This window comes from Haliotis rufescens, unplaced genomic scaffold, assembly GCF_023055435.1.
Source record: "Haliotis rufescens isolate VD_foot unplaced genomic scaffold, xgHalRufe1.0.p SCAF_4, whole genome shotgun sequence".
NCBI lineage: Eukaryota > Metazoa > Mollusca > Gastropoda > Lepetellida > Haliotidae > Haliotis > Haliotis rufescens.
The window spans coordinates 44,617,654-44,638,656 of record NW_025964112.1 but is presented as its reverse complement, the minus strand read 5'-3'; the positions used below and the strand labels follow the sequence as shown (position 1 = coordinate 44,638,656).

The following is a 21,003-nucleotide window of genomic DNA, read 5'->3' as shown; positions in this document are numbered from 1 at the left end:
AATTTGTCCAAATCTTTTCATGTTTTTAATCAACATGCTCAAATGTTGTGCTACATACCACATGCACTGGGTGTCTCTGAGCCAGGGAATGTGAAACTTTCCTTCAATTAACGTGATCTGATCGTCTTGACTGGGAGACGCCATTTCGTCCGAAGCAAATTGCAAGTGATATGAGAGGTGGAACCTGATTGGTCAATAGGATGGACACTGAAGGGAAATAACCCATTATAGCCACTGGTGGCGCTATGATCGATGTTATCCATTATACTTAGTTATATTGCATGCTGCTATGAGAACTGACTGTTCCCCCAAGGTTGTTTCCTATTTCAGGTCTGAGTGGTCGAACTTGCACATGCCCGTCAGGATATGTTGGTAATGGTGTTGGCTCCAATGGCTGTGTTAGATCCGGATCCACTACTGGAGCCTGCAGTAGTAGCCCATGTAGGAATGGTGGAGCTTGTTCAGTGAGTGTGTCACTCAATAGTCTTTTATGTCTAGCAGAAGTTTTCAAATATTAAAATATCCTACTTGCCCATTTCTATTGTTGAAGACATCACTTACTGGTATGAAGCAGAATTTGAGCTTTGATTCACTCATCCTGGAAAAATATCAGCTGTTCTTAACTGTTCGAAAATAGGGTATGTGAGGATACACAGGATTATCGAAGATGATGGAGGTGTGATGTTTGTCATCCATATTCATTTTCAGAACTCAGGCAGTTCGTACTCCTGCTCCTGTTTGAATGGCTACACAGGGAACCAGTGTGAGACGGACATTAATGAGTGCACAAGTAATCCATGTCGAAACGGAGGCACCTGCAGTAACAATGTCGGCTCCTTCAGCTGTCAATGCACCGGCTCATACACAGGACCAACCTGTGAAACGCCACAGAGCAGTAAGCACACAAACATGGATCATACCGACCAATATTGTTCTGGACTAATCCCGATCTCTGTCAATACCGGACCAATTTGCAGTCATTATAATTTTTCATCAAGTAAAATCTCTCGGACTGAGTTAAAAAGAATTGATTTTGAGGTTTATCAAAGATATGTTGGTATGCTTCTTCCATTATTTGTAAACATCATAGATACAGGAGATGGGGTAGCCTAGTTGTTAAAGCGTTCCCGGGTCACGCTAGGCCCGGTTTTCAATTTCCTATTTATGGGAACAATGTGTTAAGAAACAGGAAAAATGGAGGAACATTGCTAAAAACGGCGTAAAATCATACTCACTCACACTTCCCCAAGTGTCTTGGGCCAGTTCTATAAAGCGCTCTGTGATCGTTATAACTCTGATAGCCCAATATTGACTTCATCCATCATAGTGCTCCATGGTATAGTGGATGCACGTCTGCCCTGAGTGTGGAAGCTTGGTAGTTCGATCCCCTGGGTGCATTATATGTTAAAAGCTGGTCCTTGTTGTTACCCTGCCTGGCACTTGGCATTTGGGGATGAAACAAGGACTGGTCGGCTCGGACTCAATAAAATATGTTTGATTAAGATTTCCATGTTAAACTGTTGCATGGTACCTCAGTGGCCTAGCCCAATAGAACCATTCCACACAAGCAGTCACACACACACGCTCTAAATAAGTGAAATAATCTCAAACATGGCATTAAGCCCCATTTCCATTCACCAAATGTTGTTCTTTGTGGATCGGGAATCCTGGTCAGCACAAAGCTTCCAATGTTGTTAATGACCAAACCATTTCTGAAACATTAGTCCTAGCAATCTCTTGTATTTATCTGTAGCTTGTGGTGGAGCATTGCGAGGCACATCGGGGTCGTTCCAATTCCCGACCCAGACTGGAACTCAGTATCCCCATGGAGCCAACTGTGCCTGGACCATCACTACCACCCGGGACAAGGTAGGTGCTCACCATTAACATGCTGGCTGTTCAGACTCAGTCACTGGACTCTAACAGTCGGACCGCCTCCATGGTCTAATGGTAGAGCGTCTGCCCGGAGAGCGGAAGGTCCGGGGTTCGATCCCCAGCTGCGTCATACCAATAGACGTTAAAAGATGGTACTTGTTGTTACCCTGTCTGGCACTCGGCATTAAGGGGCTAAAACAAGGACTGGTCGGCTCGGAGTCAGTATACTGTGTCTGAGTGGGGTATTCATGTTAAACTGTGGCATGGTATCTCAGTGTGCTAGCACTATAAATCAGCATCAGTCCGGACTAGTACAAGCAGCCACACACACACATATACACGTGCATGCACGTCGATATATAAGTGCAATAATCTTGGACGCAACATTAAACCCCATTTCACCTCACCTCACCTCACAGTCGGATCCTGGATTTTGTACCCTACTCAAGTCATTTATCATGTAGTGTCAGTATTGTCATTATTACAATTATTAAGATTATGACAAATGTTATGTTTGTTATTGGTAGTATTATTGTCATTATTAACATTATTGAAATATTAGTAAATATTATTGTTTGTTATTGGTAGTCTTGTTGCCATTATTACAATTAGTAAAATTATGATCAGTATTATAATTTTTATTATAGGTGATAGTTATGTCATTATTACAATAATTATTATGATAGGAGTATTGTCATTCTTATAATTGTTAAAATCATGAAAAAAATTATATTTATTATTGTTGGTAGTATTGTCATTATTACAATTATTAAAATAATTATTATAATTATAATTGTTGTTATTGGTAGCAGTAATGTCATTATTATAATTATTAAAATTATAATAAAATTGTGATAAATGTTAATAATTATTATCAGTAGTAGTATTTTCAGTAGTAGTATTGTCGTTATTGTAATTATATTATTGATATAATGTTATCTGTATGTTGCTGTTGTTATAAGCATCATCACTATTATTATTATTATTATTATCATTGTTATGTAGATTTTGACCCTGACCTTCACGTCCTTCAACCTGGAATCTCACAGTACCTGCAACTATGACTACCTCCAAATCCATGACGGACCAACTGCATCATCTCATATGCTCGGCAAGTGGTGTGGCACTAATCCACCAGGGGGCGGCACTCTCAACACTACCAGCAACCAGGTGTACCTGTGGTTCTACTCCGATGCATCGATCAGTGGCGATGGATTCGCCGTCAGTTGGACAACCAATGATCCAGGTAGTCATATGACTGAAGATTTATCTATGATTCAATCTCATCATAATCAGACCTTAGTGCTCGATACCATTTACAAAGATCTGTGGACATACTATTACAGGTCAAGTCAGAACAACCTTTCTTCTGACCAATCAAAGAGTCGCTTACCACATTCAGGAAGGTGACAGTCGGAATGGCTTTTTCTTGTCATGTAACCTAGAAAAGGTTAACACTGGTATTACAAATGACTGTTAAAGGGATGTACAACTGATTCCATCAAAATCTTCGTCTGTCTCTCGCTTCGGCAGCTTGGCTCCTGAGAGTTTCTTGGGCTTCGGTCCTGCCCCACACTGGAGCACATCTAACACATGTGGTGTCTCCTTAGGCAAGTGACTTTGTTCGAAGTGTACCTCTATTCACCTAACAGAGAATGGGTACCCTTCTAGCGCCTCACAGTCAACTTGGGTTGTATACTCCCTAGGGAGCTGAGAATGATTGTTGAGTGCACACTGATCCATTGCCCGGGGTAATAAATGTCTAAGCACTTTGAGCATGCTTATGCATGGAGTACAGCGCCATATAAATAACTATTATTATTATTTATCCCAGTTAATGATGAAAAATATTAAGAATTTGCCTAATAGTATAACTGCATTGTCAACTTCATTTTTTTCTGAATGAAATTTTTACCAGTTTGTGGCGGTGACTTGACAACATCATTTGGCACCATCAACAGCCCTGGGTACCCCGGCAACTACCCCCACAACCGAGACTGCGTATGGACTGTGGAAGTAGCACCAGCTAAAAGGATTATCTTCACATTCGCTTCTCTTGCCATTGAAACCCACCCGAACTGTAGCTACGATTACTTAGAGGTATGTGTCGGCAACAGTACGGGCAATTTGGAAAAGAATTAACAACCAACATATAATTTTAGAATATTAAGTAATTTCAGATTAATAATGCTTTTAATTTGTGGCATGATTTTGAACACAATCAACCTTGGGATTTCCAGAATGTCACAATCCTTTGAACCTACTGCGGTTATTGGGGTAAATCTGGATGATCAGAAAGAGACTCAACTTTTCTTTTTTTTCTCTTTTATTGTTTATAAAAAGAAGAACCTGTTCCATAATATGTGCGTCTGCCCAGGGTAGCAGAAAGCCCATGACATGTATCGCAACTTAGCAGTACATCTTAGATTTTTTAGATAACATACTTCTCACTCACACATTCACTCTAGCAATACAAATATAATGCATATATCAAGTATGCATAAACTATTAAAACTTATATATCATATTGAAGTGCAGGAAATTACATGGTCTCAAACATTAAAGTATTAAGTATAAAACTAAAATGAAAACTCCTCATTTTTTAATACAGGTTTATGATACAGCATCCAAGCTCCATAGAATTTGGATATCTATTACTATATAGAATTTTGCAATAAGTCAAATTAAATTGAACACTTTATCTGTTTTGATGTTTTCTTTAACTCCAAAAAGTATCAATTCTGTACAAAATGTCATATCATTAACATGAACACACTGGTCTATCCACATTGACACTTCATCTCAAAATTGTTTTATTACATCACAGTCCCAAAACAAGTGAGTAATTGTTGACAGAAGAAGCGCAGATTATTTTGAACATCGTTAAGTATAACAAATGTTATATTTGGGATAACACTTCTTAGTAAAGTACAGATTCTCATACTTTTTGGGGGGTTGAGTCCCGGCCGGGATTCGAACCCATTTGTGGTGAATATTCTGGGGGTAATTTTGTATTGAAACCAATGCAGTTTTACATCCTGTGTTGTACTGAATAGTTTATTACAGATATTGTTCCAAATTAAGTTTTTTAAATTGTAATTCCCACTTTTCAGTTTTTACTTCTGTAGAAACCAATGAAAAATAAATATACTTTGAACCTGACTTCGAACTTCAAATAGTTTTAACCACACAGCGCTGGTCCTCCACAGAATCTGTAGGAACTTTAACTAAACTAAGACATTTAAGGTATTGTTTAATGCTGCTAATAACACTATAAAATTACAAATAGGATAAACAGATATTATACATTTCATTAAATTCCTCATATGATGAAACTCCTTATCTGCCTTGACCAACAGAGACTACTTTTGTTAACTCTTGATTAACCCTTAGACCTAGTGGCACGACAATAGTCCCACAGGCCTTATGAGTACAGCAATGCATGTTGTGACAATTGATGCCAGGAAACTGGAAATTTGCAAACCCATATTCAGCAGAGGCATGTCAATTACCATTGCTTTAGGAGTCAAAACAAAGACATATTCCAATTAACAAAATCACATGCATTACAATGATAAAACATTATCAAAATTGGATGGATTTTTTAGATATTGGCATGGATTGACATTGCAAAGCTTTATTGTTGGAATTATTTGAGTTTTGTTTTGACGTTTTCATTCAGTTGGGAAGATACTTATGATAATGTTCTTGCTTCAGCTCCGAGACGGGCAGTTGGACTCCTCGACCCTACTGAACCGTTACTGTAGCACAACAAGCCCCGCCCCTGTACAAACAACAGGCAATGCGGCCTGGGTCAAGTTCCACTCCGATCAATCCTTGAGTGACAGCGGCTTCCACATCACTTATGCCACCATTGATGGTGAGGAAAATAAGTCTCATACAATCATGTCACCTCACATTTAGCTATCTGGAAATGTGAACAAAAGCCACTTGGAAATATTGTCTTGTCCAACTTGAAATATCGATCTTGGTCATTTTTAAATATCAAGTTCTGCTCACTGAAAATACCTATATTCTCAGCATGCAACTTTGCCTATGACCAGTTCACAGAAGCATCAAACTTGGCTTTTGTTGAAATGAAATTCTACTGCCTTGAAATACCTTTTTCCTGAAATAGCACTTCTCTCTATGACTAATTTGCAGAATGATCTTATAGCCTGAGAGTATGTGATTTTGGACAGCAGTCTCAATTTCTAAATATCACATTTACCGTATGTGGAAGGCTAAGACGTTATCAAAGCTGTGATTTTTTTGCATTATACCACTTACAAGTAATGGTTTGAAAGCACCTTAATGCAAACAAAATATGTAAGCAAAATAGGTATTGTCATAAGTAGAACCAAAAAAAAGATTGGTTTTACCATCAAAATCAATGGGGTTTGAACCAACCTTCGAAAATCACATATGGGCCCCAGTGGCATAGATCAAAATATAATACCTTAAATTAAATTAACATTTTTGAATTCCGGATGAATTTATCAGTATGTCTGACTGTTCTTTTTGTTAACCCAGGTATGCAATCTTAGCTTTGGTTCTATCCTAGTTAGTTGTCTTGTATACCACCTCAGTGGTCTAGTGGATAGAGCATTTGCCTCAAGAGCGAAAGGCCAATGTTTGATCCCCCAAAAGTGTCATACCAAACACTGTGTCTGAGTGGGGTATCCATGTTAAACTGTGACATGGTATGTCAATGGTCTAGCACAATAACCGGTATTACAAGCAGCCACATGTGCATGCACCATGCTATGTAAGTGCAATAATATTGAATGAGACGTTAAACCCCATTTCATCTCACCCCGGGGCGGTCGGGTAGCCTAGTGGTCAAAGCGTTTGCTCGTCACACTGAAGACTAGGGTTTGATTCCCGACATGGGTACAATGTGTGAAGCCCATTTCTGGTGTCTCCCGCCGTGATATTGCTGGAATGTTGCTAAAAGCGGCGTAAAACCTTACTTACTCATCTCACCCCATCTTATGAACATGTAACTTTGATGTATTTAGGTCCCTGTGGAGGATCCTACACCACTGATGAAGGAACGATCCAATCACCAAACTACCCACAGCCTTATACCCATAATGCACAGTGTGCTTGGTTGATAACTGTCAACACCGGTGACACCATAACCTTGACCTTTAATTCATTTGACCTTGAAACTGCAAGCTCTTGCCAATGGGACAAAGTAGAGGTAAGAAACTTTAATCTATTTGAATATTTCTCAGAGTGTTTGTTAATTTTGAGGGACCATCTCCATAGTGTAGTGGATAGAACGTCTGCCCCGGAGAGTGGAAGGTTGGTGGTTCAATAGCCTGGCCACGTTTATACAAAAGGAAAATAAATATGGCACTATATCTTTTTACTCCCTTAGGTCCAGCCCTGGTTATTTTTACGACAATCAGTAGATTTTTTTTTTAAATTCTGCTTTAAATGATGACTTCTAATTTCTATCTGTATTGCCCTATATGACATGTCGCATAAATTCACGAGAGTAATATGCATGTCTAATTAACAATAGTGACGACATGACCTCGTTTCTATGCATTATTCACTGCAGTAGGGTTCATGTGTGTGTAAAAAATCTGTGTGTGTCTTAAATCGAAAAGAACAAAGTGTGGTTTATTTCATGATAAACATTGTTCAATCATGTCGTCATTTCTGGAGATTCAAACGTGTACCCAACTTGATGCTGTCGTATATTGGATGATGTTGTTTTTGAGAAGTTGACATGGATCAGTGGGTAATTTTGCAGATGGTTATATTATTAGTTTGTTTTTTTAAATTTTTGTGAGTAGTTGTATGCAAGCAGCACAAAATTTATTTAGTAGTGACTTATTTTGTGTATTTTATTTTAAATATACAGCATCTTGAGCTCTGTTTCCTTAGGTTCGAGATGGCGTCGATCAGACGGCCTCCCTGTTGGGGCGATATTGTGGCAATGACTCGCCAGCCCCTGTCAGATCTACGGGCAACACGATGTACGTTTACTTCAAGTCAGACTCTTCCATCAGAGGAGGAGGATTCCAGGCCTCCTGGACAGTTGGTGAGTGAGTGGATGGATAGGTGGGAGTGATGCTTTGAACTTACCGTATTCACCATGTTAAGTGCCCTGATACAATAAGCATCCCCCTGACCAAATCCTAGACCACTACTTGTACACCACGAAACCATGAATGTTTTTTACATCACAAGACTCATTCAACAAATTTATCATTACATACAGACTTATTTTCAGTGAAAAATGTTTGGGTGACAATATCAGATCAACCAGTGGTTTGGTATGGTTATACAACAGGTGACCAGGGTCAACCATGGCGTGACAAGCAGATAACGTCATAAGAAACACTTTGACGTCATGATGTCGATTGGCCAATTAGATAGCTGAAGTTTATTACAAGTTTGATGCTGGGTTTTTTTCAGCTTGTGGTGGAACCTTCAACGACCCTACAGGAACAATAATGTCTCCGTCCTTCCCAAATGCCTACCCCCACAACAAGGAGTGCATCTACATTATCAACCAACCAACCAACAATCGTGTCACCTTGACCTTCTCAGCGTTTGCCCTTGAGGGAAATTCAGCATCAACATGCAGCTTTGATTATCTCGAGGTTTGTTTCTCTGATTTCTGAAGATGAATTGTGTTGTTATTGAGCATCAACCTTTCTGCATTCTTAGAGTTTATCTTACTGTTTCGGAAGTGGTCCATGCATACAACAGCTATATACTGATGGTTGAAAATAAAGCAACATCAGAACCGAACAAATTATTCCCCTTCGGTGAAATGTAGTTTCTCGTATGACTGTATTCATGAATTATCATAAGTCAAGCCTTATGTTTACAAGTCTTCCATCTAGCCCTGTTGACAATCCATCCATCTGGCCTTATGTTGACAAGTCATCCATCTAGCCCCGTTGACAATCCATCCATCTGGCCTTATGTTGACAAGTCTTCCATCTAGCCCCGTTGACAATCCATCCATCTGGCCTTATGTTGACAAGTCATCCATCTAGCCTTATGTTGACAAGTCATCCATCTAGCCATATGTTGACTAGTCATCCATCTAGCCTTATGTTGACTAGTCATCCATCTAGCCTTATGTTGACAAGTCATCCATCTAGCCTTATGTTGACAAGTCATCCATCTAGCCTTATGGTGACAAGTCATCCATCTAGCCTTATGTTGACAAGTCATCCATCTAGCCTTATGGTGACAAGTCATCCATCTAGCCTTATGGTGACAAGTCATCCATCTAGCCATATGTTGACAAGTCATCCATCTAGCCATATGTTGACAAGTCATCCATCTAGCCTTATGGTGACAAGTCATCCATCTAGCCTTATGTTGACAAGTCATCCATCTAGCCTTATGGTGACAAGTCATCCATCTAGCCTTATGGTGACAAGTCATCCATCTAGCCTTATGTTGACAAGTCATCCATCTAGCCTTATGTTGACAAGTCATCCATCTAGCCTTATGTTGACAAGTCATCCATCTAGCCTTATGTTGACAAGTCATCCATCTAGCCTTATGTTGACAAGTCATCCATCTAGCCTTATGTTGACAAGTCATCCATCTAGCCTTATGTTGACAAGTCATCCATCTAGCCTTATGTTGACAAGTCATCCATCTAGCCATATGTTGACAAGTCATCTATCTAGCCTTATGTTGACAATCCATCCATCTAGCCTTATGTTGACAAGTCATCCATCTAGCCATATGTTGACAAGTCATCCATCTAGCCTTATGTTGGCAAGTCATCTATCTAGCTATTTGTTGGCCGATTATCTATATAGCTGTCGAGAATTTATGGATGTCAGCTTCTTTATTATGAGGAACACAACGTTTCGGAGTATAAACTTACTCCTTCATCAGGTGATATAAATTCTTTGAGGCAGAGAACTTATGTATGTGAGCTGTCTGTTGGCCAGTCATCGATCTGGTTGAGCTCTTGCCTATTATCAATCAATTCATCCTCTGGGTAATCATCAATGTACCTACCTATTGGGACAGCATCCACTGACCTATCTTCTAGGTTTCTACTGATCAGTTTGCCATCATTGGTCATGTCCATTATTATTGCTTTGTTGTTGTGAATGCTCCATCAGTATAAAGCACAATGTCTGTGGTGTTTGTCCAGATCCGTGATGGCGGCACGTCCTCAGCCCCGCTCTTGTCCCGGTCATGTGGTTCTCAGTTGCCAGCAGTGCAGTCATCTAGTCAAAACCAGATGTGGATCAAGTTCAAGACAGATGGCTCTGTGACCAACACTGGTTTCCAAGCAACCTACGCAGCAGATGAAGGTTTGAAACTCATCCTTGTACAATGAGGCCTCGTCAACTCCTAGTTCTGGGGACCATAAAAACATATCGAGTTAACCATAGCCGTAGCCATAACCATAGTTCTGATAAGAATACTCCTGTATCATGAAGTTACACATCTTATCAATTTTAAAGGGTTAAAATTTGTCTGGAGCAACCCATGCTTGACTCAGAGGCAATAACGGTATCGGGTCATCAGACTTGCTGACTTGGTTGATGCATGTCATCGTATCTCAAATGCCTAGATTGATGCCCTTGATGTCAATCACTGGATTGTCTGGTCCAGACTCGATTAATTACAGGCTGCCATCATATAGCTGGAATATTGCTGAGTGCGGCGTTAAACAACAAACAAACAAACAAACACAACTTGTTAAGGGGACTAGAGTCAGCTATTTGCCAGTCCCAGCATATTTGATTCAAGTTATACAAACACAACTTTCTTTGGCTAGTAGAAACAGTTTCTGAGTTTCGTACATGATATTATTTACAAAATTAAGGACCAGACCATGAAGGACAGTCATCCTTTAAACAATATTTCAAAATAATGGAGTTCACGTGACAGTTTCACCATGTATGCAATATGGGAACTATCTAATGTGCAGGCTACATACTTAAAGTAATAGTTCCAAATATATTCCTTATATTTTTGTTTTTCATTAACACACACACACAAACACACACACACACACACCACCACACCACAACACACCACACCACACCACACCACACCACACCACACCACACCACACCACACCACACCACACCACACCACACACACACACACACACACACACACACACACACCGCACACGCACACACACACACACACACCACCACACCACACAAACACAAACACAAACACCACACCACACCACACCACACCACACCACACCACACCACACCACACCACACCACACCACACCACACCACACCACACCACACCACACCACACACACACACACACACACACACACACACACACACACACGGTGTATGCACATCAAGTTCAATATTCTTGAATGCAGCGTTAAACTCCATTTCACCTCACCTCACTCTTGCGTGTTTCAAGGTTAATATTAATGGCTAATTGCTTTGTAGGCTGTGGAAGACTTCTGACAGGCACGACTGGACAGTTCCAGAGCCCCGGACACCCGAATGTGTACCCACATGGCGCCAACTGCACATGGATCATCTCGGCACCAGCAGGATTGGTCATCAGACTTACCTTTAATACTTTCAGTTTGGAAGCTCATTCAAGATGTGCTTTTGATAGTGTCACAGTTTACGACAACTCTACAATCAACAGCGGCAGTCAACTTGGAAGGTTTGTTTGTTTGTTTGTTTCTTAACTCAGAAATATTCTAGCTATGTGACAGCTGTATGTATTAAATCGAGTCTGGACCAAACAATCCAGTGATTGACATCATGAGCATTAATCCAAGCAATTGGGATACGATGACAGACAATCAAAAGTCAATGAGTCTGACCACCTAATCCACTAAGTCACCTCATCATCATCATCATCATCATCATCATCACCATAGGTTGTTCTGGTGTCCCCTGCTGTGATATTGCTGGAATATTCCTAAAAGCGGCATAAAACCATACTCACTCACTCACTCATAGGTTGCTGGGGGCCTTTATTCCTACCCAAAGAGTCTCAGCTTGGAAGGCCATCCGTATTATTCAGCATCAGAGGAAACAGTCTTTTGGTAGAATACTAAAAATATTGATTTGTGCAACAGTTAGTGTCTTGAGGAAAGGGTTAAAAAAAGGAAGAAAACAAGTAATAGTCAGAGTTAATTCCCTTCTTTGACTTCTTACAATAATAGATAGCACAGATTATGAGGTTTGGTCAGTAAGCCTGGCTTCAATCAAAGTGTTAATTTCAAACAGCCAACATGCATCATTTTAGGATTTCATCCCACATGCTAACATGACTTCATAGAACTGAAATATTTTTCGTTTATAATTCATTTCATTCAGTTGGCTCAGTTATCAATATGAGTGATATGTCAAATGGTCTTTTGTAAAACCTTGGCAGAGATTGCACACCTAAGGCTGAAAAAAATAATAGTCTTGGTTCTCAGGCACCACCCGCATCATCATAAAGTCTGACGCATGTTTCGTTTGATTTCCTTTTTCAAAACCCCCCAAAATAATCCTTCAATATTCCAAGTCCAATGGTAGTCCAATACTGTATTCAAGTATTTTACTCATCAAGGAATTCATTTATGTAGGGAGGCCCTTGCCCAGGTTGATTGTACACAGTTGTTTATTTGGTTACATACTAGTTTGAACAACCCCAAAAAATAAAAAAGACACCGCCCGCCTGCACTATATTTTCAAAAACCATTGACTGAAAACTAATTAATTTTTTTTAAGCCTAAATACAATATTTGATGCTTCCATGATAATGTCTTGAACAGTGCTAGTGTAATAGTGAATATTATCCTTCCCTATTTTCTACCCCGGGGATTAAATTCTCGTGTCAGGATGATACTCTCAAGTGAATTTGAACCCATACCAGTGTGGCACTAACGTAGGATACTATACTCAAGAGAAAAACTTCCCCCAGGATAATATTTAGGTAGGATATAATCCTTGCTTACACTAGAAGCAGTATAAAACCATGTTCACTCTCTCTTGGGATAATGAGAAGCAGAATATGCCAGACCTTAAGTAGAAAGTGAAGAGTTCAACACAAAGTCCTTTTACGGATGCAAATGACAGTTCTGTCTTAGTCTTATGGTTGAGTTGTCTCCCCTAGGTACTGCGGCTCCACCATCCCGCCTGTGCAAACTTCCAGCGATAATGTGATGACCGTGGTTTTGAGATCAGACAGCAGCATTGCCCATGAAGGATTCACGGCCTCATACACCACTCTCAATGCTTCAACATGTGAGTAGGGCAGGGTCAAAGAAGGTGACCACAACGTGGGTATGGGTTTATCATGTGACCGGAATTTACTTTACGTTTGTAAACAAACACACTGAAACAAGAACGGACAAGCGTAATGGAGCCTTTCGGTCTGCTTTACATATTGTTTTGCATAGTTATGTAAATGTAGTGGCCATAAAATTTCCGAGTCCCGTGATGGGATTCGAACCACGGACCTTCTGGTCAGAGGTCGGACGCCTTGTCCACATGACCAAAGAGGTTAACCCTGTCAGTAAGCTGACAAGGTAAGGATGTCATCTGTGGGATGACTTCACGCCCTGCTACATCAACATGCTACTCAAACTGTGACAGTGAGGTGCATGCCAAAATAGCTTCACACATCAAAGTGACCATCATCGCTCTCTGTAGGGCTTTCATGACAGTACTTCGATCCGAACTACCAATGTAAACAAAGGATAAATATACAAATCGAAAGAGTTTTCCATGTTTTAGGATATTTTCTGCCTTAAAGACTCAGCCATGTTGGTTTTGTTAAGATGGTGTAAGAATCTGTTCCCTAATTTGTTATGACAGTATGTGGAGCAGCGCTGACGGGTATGACCGGCGTCGTGACCAGCCCTAACTACCCCAACAACTATCCTCATCAGCGTGAATGTGAATGGACAATCACAGTGCCATCTGGAAACCAGATCCTCCTCAACTTCACAGACTTTGCCATGGAATACCATCCCAACTGCAACTTTGACTACGTAGAAATCAGGTACTAAGGCCACACTTTATCAATGTTTCTTCAATCTCATTAAAATCAGAGCTTAGTTCTCGCTGCCGCTAAACAAAGATCTCAGGACATCTCATTACGGGTGATGTCATATTGACCTTTTGCGAACTCTGACCGACCAATGGACCAGTCGACATTAGCCAATCAGAAGGCAGCTTTCTTGTACTTTAGGGCACTAATTTCAAATTGCCGACTACGCTTCGAAACATATTTTGACAAATTCTCACTTAAAAATTTGAAACCTGAACAAAAGAACATTCTGGAATGGCTAATATATGGTCTAGATTGTATAGATTCAGTCGTTAAGCCCGTAACTATCATTTGGAATACCCTGTTTTAAAGTTTTCGAGGTTGCATGATTAGAAATCACATTCTGACCGTCACTTTCATGATCTGGTAAGCGACGCTCTGATTGGTTGGATGAAAGGTCGTTCTGACATGACCCATAAGGGGATGTCCTCAGATCTTTGTTTGTAGCGAGAACTAAGATCTGATTTTAATGAGATTGATATTCTTAAAAGTATGGTTTAAAAATTTGGTGCTAGCCAATTTGTTTGGGTAGGTTGAAAGAAAAATAGAAAAGAATATGTAGTTCCAAACTTTTTTCATTAAATTTTTTGGCATAAAGTTGTGAAAAACAATTTAAACTATTTTTTTTTTTTTTTATTGTGTTTTTTTTAGTCCAGTCGTGCAAATCCAAAAATAAAAAAAGTGTTGAATCCGAGTGTGGGGAGTTCTAGAGTGGAGAGACTTGGGCTAAATATATCTTTTGGTAATGGTCCAATAACATATGCATTGTCATAATGAGATGTCTGATTTGTTGCAGAAATGGAGGATACAGCACATCCCCTCTGTCTGGCAGATACTGTGGCTCTTCGACACCTCCCAGCATTGTGTCTCATAGCAACCAGATGTATATCAAGTTTAAATCTGACGCGTCTTTCTCTGCTCGAGGTTTCATGATATCCTACGATGGAACTGCTACAGGTTTGTATGGATTTCCCCTACATGCCTGTAGTATGTGGAAAAATAAATGACTAAACCATTTCCATAATCATAAGAAATCTCTGCTATAACCGGACTTCACTGTACAATGCCTACCGTATCATAAGCATGCGTCCAAGAATATCCATCAAACAGTGACAACACCAGGGTTTTGGTTGTAATTGTACTGGTTTGTCTAAGAATAGCTTTGAAAGTGGATATATAGAGAATCTCACCCGAGTGTCTTTTGATATCAAATTTATCAACACGAGTTGATAAAAGTGGAAAAACTCAAAGGCTTGACTACGAGTTAATCCACTTTTATCAACTAGTGTCATGGTCACCAGTGACATCACAATGGTCTACAAAGCATTGTGATGCAATTTCGTTGCAGTGATATCTACAATGTAGATATCTCTTGATCTCACCCAAGCGATATCTCCTTTTAGAACCAGTTTTGGATGATACATTTCCCTTCGCTATGTGTTTTAATATAGACAGGCATTATTTTCTCCCTGTGGGCTGGTTGGGTTTTCCAGGATTTCCATGTTACTGTTTCCAGGTTGCGGTGCTGATCTAACCACTCCTACCGGCAGCTTCATATCTCCAAACTACCCGATGCCATACGGCCATAATGCCGAATGTTTCTGGACTGTGACCACCTCTCTGGGAAGCACAATTACCTTGACCTTTACAGACTTTGACATTGAGTCTCACACTACATGCGGGTTTGACTATGTCCTGGTAAGTTCAGCTCTTGTCATCTTCTCACACATGTACTCTCTCACCCTCTTCTCCAACTCACATTCCTATCCAACTACTCACATTCCCACCCAACTGACATTCCCACCCAGCTCACATTCCCATCCAACTCACATTCCCATCCAACTCACATTCCCATCCAACTCACATTCCCACCCAACTCACATTCCCATCCAACTCACATTCCCGCCCAACTCACATTCCCGCCCAACTCACATTCCCAACCAACTCACATTCCCGCCCAACTCACATTCCCACCCAACTCACATTCTCACCCAACTCACATTCCTGCCCAACTCACATTCCCACCCAACTCACATTCCCACCCAGCTCACATTCCTATCCAACTCACATTCCCACCCAACTCACATTCTCACCCAACTCACATTCCCATCCAACTCACATTCCCGCCCAACTCACATTCCCACCCAACTCACATTCTCACCCAACTCACATTCCTGCCCAACTCACATTCCCACCCAACTCACATTCCCACCCAGCTCACATTCCCATCCAACTCACATTCCCACCCAACTCACATTCTCACCCAACTCACATTCCCATCCAACTCACATTCCCACCCAACTCACATTCTCACCCAACTCACATTCCCACCCAACTCACATTCCCGCCCAACTCACATTCCCACCCAGCTCACATTCCCATCCAACTCACATTCCCACCCAACTCACATTCTCACCCAACTCACATTCCCGCCCAACTCACATTTCCACCCAACTCACATTCCCACCCTTGTAATCACTCAGTCTCTCACCCATGTACTCTCTCGCCCTCTTCTTGAACTCACATTCTCACCCAACTCACATTCTCACACTATTCACATTCTCACCGATGAACTCTCTCACCCTCTTCCCCAACCTACTCACATTCCCACTCTACTCACCTCTCACCTGGGGGCACAAGTGAGCCAGCCACAAAGGCGCCTACCCATCCACCCACTCACTCACTCATCACTCACTCACTCACTCACTCACTCACTCACTCACTCACTCACTCACTCTGTGTTGTAGGTCCGTGATGGGGACTCTGGGGGCAACCAACTGGCCAGGCTCTGCGGCAACACTATCCCCAGCCCGGTCGTATCCACCAACAACACAATCTGGATTAAATACAGGACCGATTTCTCCGTGGCTGGACGTGGCTTCCAGGCTGTTTATGCCTCAAGTAGGATGATATTATATATTGTCTCATGCTTTCACAATTCCATCAATTCTCAACTATTAATTTCTGTTGTCTGTCTTCCAACTGTTTTTACCAACTATTATGATTGTATATTATACATGATGCTCATTCATTGTAATAAGTATCAACACTTGTCACCCTTCTGTTTTGATAAAAAAAGTTCTCATCTTGAAAGGTTTAAATCCTAATCATAAGTGTTGAAGAAAAAAATTAAAAATTTTAGCTTGATAGTTGACCTTTTTCAACCTTAATTCACTGACATACATCTGTTTGAATATTTCAGAACTTATTTTTAACGTTAAGTACATTTTATTTATCAACATTTATGTAATTCCTTTTAGATATTTTTGTAATATTATTACAAGTATAGCTGAACTGTAAATGTTTGTGTAATTCAGCATGCAACAACCGACTGACCGCATTCAGTGGGGTCATCGAGAGTCCAAACTTCCCAAACCCCTATCCTCACAGGCGCAACTGTACCTGGATCATCGACACCACTCTCGGCAACACCATCAACGTCTCCTTCTCCAACTTTGACATCGAATCACACAGTTCATGCAATTATGACTATCTTCAGGTTGGTGATTGAGTTTTGAGGAGGCACCAATGGCACAGTAGGCTAAGGTGCCACAAATCCCTGCGCAGTGAGTGAGGAGGGTTTTGTGCCACCTTTTGCAATATTTATGCAATGGGGTCACTGTGCAGAGTTGCATCCCTTAAGCAAACCAGGATCCAATATTTGTTGGCTCCAATCCATGTACCATACAATTTTTAAATCTAAACAAGCATGAGATACCGGTAATGTTCATTCTGCCTGAAACCCTTCAAAGTTGTGAACTTCTAAGTAATATCATTCAATGTATATATATTTGTTTGCAACCATCTTCCCAAGACAAGGAAGTTAACTGACTATAAAAGCCCAGTTTCCACCGCCGAACAGGCTGGAATTATGGAGTTATATTTGGCTGGACTAACGAGTCTATGCATAGTCCAAACAAAATCGCGTGACAAAATCGAAATCCGGTACGTAAACTGCCATTGAGATATCTGTCCATTGCAGGATTTGCAATGCATGTGTACTGCCAACTTAGCATCAACAGATATTTTCCAAATCTGTTCCTGTTTTTAATCAAGATGCTCACATGATTTGATGAACTTCGCAAAATAACGTCTTTTGAGTGATATGTTTTTCCTTTTTAGATCCGCGATGGCGACTCTCCCTCTGATGATCCTATCGGAACCTATTGTGGATCTTCTTTGCCACCAATGTTTGCCTCATCTGGAAGCAGTCTCTGGATCAACTTCTTGTCTGATTCGTCCGTGGCAAGGAATGGCTTCCGCCTGCAATGGATGACAGATGGTGAGCGGAGATCAGTATTTTGTTAAATAAAACAAGTGAACATATTTTCAGATTTTGAAATAACATTTCCAAATTGGACTAGCATTATTGAATGTTGCTTTTCCGTTTTGACTTTTATATGGAATAATTGATTAGTTTGGGTTGTGGGGCAGCCTAAGGCTTAAAAGGGATTATTAGGATTTTTTTTATTTAAAAAAAAATATGGAATTATAAAGGAAATATGCGGCAGACTTTATGATGATGCAGGAGGTGCCTGAGAACCAAGACTCCCTCACTAACCCACCCACCCACCCACTCAGAATAAGATGGCAATAAAGTAAGATGGTCACCTCTAGGGACGATTGATCATGAACTGTCCTCTTTAGGTTGTGGTGGCGATTTGATTGGAACATCAGGCACATTCTCAAGTCCCAACTTCCCCAATGCTTACCCCCACCGGCGCCAGTGTGACTGGAGAATCAGCGTTCCCACAGGAAGTGCTGTCCAGCTCACCATCTCTCCGTTTGACCTGGAGTCTCACACACAGTGCCGCTTTGATGTGCTAGAGGTGAGAATTTGCTATGTTGTTCTTGAGAAATTCTTATGATGTCCTTGACATGAGGAATTGTTATGATATCTGAGATGTGAGAATTTTTGGTGGTTACAAGGCTTTAGAGGTGGGAAGTTTTAACGTTATCCTAGAGTAGAGAACTTGCTACGATGTCTGAGATGTGAGAACTTGTAACATTGTCCGCGTGTTGAAAACTTGCTACAATGTCTTAGAGTTGGAATATGATGTCCTTGGGATGAGAAATGGTTACGATGTCTTAGAAATGGAAACTGTTTTACATTTCCTAGAGAAGAGAACTTGTTTTGATGTCGTAGAGTAGGAACGTGACATCCTAGGGATGAGAAATGGTTACAATGTCTTAGAAATGGAAACTGTTTTACATTTCCTAGAGTAGAGAACATGCCACGATGTCTTAGAGTAGGAACGTGATGGCCTGGGGATGAGAAATTGTTATGATATCTCAGATATGAGAACTGTTGGTGGTCACGAGGTCTTAGAGGTGGGAATTTTTAACGGTATCCAAGAGTAGAGAACGTGTCTTAGAGTAGGAACGTGATGTCCTGGAGCTGGGAAATGGTTAAGCTGTTTTAAAAACGGGAACTTTTTTACATTTCCTAGAATAGAGAACTTGCCAAGATATCTTAGATTAGGAATATGATGTCCTATTGATTGAAAATTGTTTTCTTGTCCTAGATGTGACTTATTGTACTACAAGTGTGACATTTTTAATTGTCACGTTAAGAGAAGCCCTATAACATACAACATCCAGCAGGTATTCCATGGTATATGGTAATATGTTCCAGGTGTATGGGGGCCCTGATGAGTCTGCTAATCGACTGACTCAGCTGTGCCACACTCAAACAACACCCCAGATCCTCACCTCCACCGGCAACACCATGTTCGTCAGATTCAAGAGTGACTCCAGCGTCAGCGGCACGGGCTTCAATGCTACCTTCACTGCGATCCCAGGAGGTAAGACACCAGGTGTTCACTGCGATCCAATGAGGTAAGACACCAGGCGTTCACTGCAATCCCAGGAGGTAAGACACCAGGTGGTTGCTGCAATCCCAGGAGGTAAGACACCAGGTGTTCACTGCGATCCCAGGAGGTAAGACACCAGGTGTTCACTGTGATCCCAGGAGGTAAGACACCAGGAGTTCACTGTGATCCCAGGAGGTAAGACACCAGGTGTTCACTGCGATCCCAGGAGGTAAGACACCAGGTGTTATGTGATCCCAGGAGGTAAGACACCAGGAGTTCACTGCAATCCCAGGAGGTAAGACACCAGGAGTTCACTGCGATCCCAGGAGGTAAGACACCAGGTGTTCACTGCAATCCCAGGAGGTAAGACACCAGGAGTTCACTGCGATCCCAGGAGGTAAGACACCAGGTGTTCACTGCAATCCCAGGAGGTAAGACACCAGGAGTTCACTGCGATCCCAGGAGGTAAGACACCAGGTGTTCACTGCAATCCCAGGAGGTAAGACACCAGGAGTTCACTGCGATCCCAGGAGGTAAGACACCAGGTGTTCACTGCAATCCCAGGAGGTAAGACACCAGGAGTTCACTGCGATCCCAGGAGGTAAGACACCAGGTGTTCACTGCAATCCCAGGAGGTAAGACACCAGGAGTTCACTGTGATCCAATGAGGTAAGACATCAGGTGTTCACTGCGATCCCAGGAGGTAAGACACCAGGAGTTCACTGTGATTCCAGGAGGTAAGACACCAGGAGTTCACTGCGATCCCAGGAGGTAAGACACCAGGAGTTCACTGTGATCCCAGGAGGTAAGACACCAGGAGTTCACTGTGATCCCAGGAGGTAAGACACCAGGTGTTCACTGTGATCCAATGAGGTAAGACATCAGGTGTTCACTGCGATCCCAGGAGGTAAGACACCAGGTGTTCACTGTGATCCCAGGAGGTAAGACACCAGGAGTTCACTGTGATCCAATGAGGTAAGACATCAGGTGTTCACTGCGATCCCATGAGGTAAGACACCAGGTGTTCACTGTGATCCAATGGGGTAAGACACCAGGAGTTCACTGTGATCCCAGGAGGTAAGACACCAGGAGTTCACTGTGATCCCAGGAGGTAAGACACCAGGTGTTCACTGCGATCCAATGTGGTAAGACATCAGGTGTTCACTGCGATCCCAGAAGGTAAGACACCAGGAGTTCACTGTGATCCAATGTGGTAAGACATCAGGTGTTCACTGCGATCCCAGAAGGTAAGACACCAGGTGTTCACTGT

General features: G+C 41.4%; 1 protein-coding gene across 2 annotated transcripts in view; it reads left to right on the top strand.

Moving 5' to 3' along the window:
* LOC124152378 (cubilin-like) overlaps window positions 1–21,003 on the top strand; it is a 90,764-nt gene that overhangs the window by 19,661 nt on the left and 50,100 nt on the right. For both annotated transcript variants that reach the window (XM_048381943.1, XM_048381944.1), the window contains exons 14-33: window positions 331–464; window positions 709–895; window positions 1,754–1,869; window positions 2,881–3,121; window positions 3,794–3,975; window positions 5,593–5,755; window positions 6,897–7,081; window positions 7,777–7,933; window positions 8,311–8,498; window positions 10,028–10,190; window positions 11,310–11,535; window positions 12,982–13,112; window positions 13,686–13,872; window positions 14,717–14,877; window positions 15,437–15,618; window positions 16,668–16,821; window positions 17,238–17,419; window positions 18,043–18,202; window positions 18,568–18,749; window positions 19,556–19,724. In XM_048381943.1, coding sequence (XP_048237900.1) covers window positions 331–464; window positions 709–895; window positions 1,754–1,869; window positions 2,881–3,121; window positions 3,794–3,975; window positions 5,593–5,755; window positions 6,897–7,081; window positions 7,777–7,933; window positions 8,311–8,498; window positions 10,028–10,190; window positions 11,310–11,535; window positions 12,982–13,112; window positions 13,686–13,872; window positions 14,717–14,877; window positions 15,437–15,618; window positions 16,668–16,821; window positions 17,238–17,419; window positions 18,043–18,202; window positions 18,568–18,749; window positions 19,556–19,724 — 3,450 coding nt within the window. The remainder of the gene's footprint in view (window positions 1–330; window positions 465–708; window positions 896–1,753; window positions 1,870–2,880; window positions 3,122–3,793; window positions 3,976–5,592; window positions 5,756–6,896; window positions 7,082–7,776; window positions 7,934–8,310; window positions 8,499–10,027; window positions 10,191–11,309; window positions 11,536–12,981; window positions 13,113–13,685; window positions 13,873–14,716; window positions 14,878–15,436; window positions 15,619–16,667; window positions 16,822–17,237; window positions 17,420–18,042; window positions 18,203–18,567; window positions 18,750–19,555; window positions 19,725–21,003) is intronic.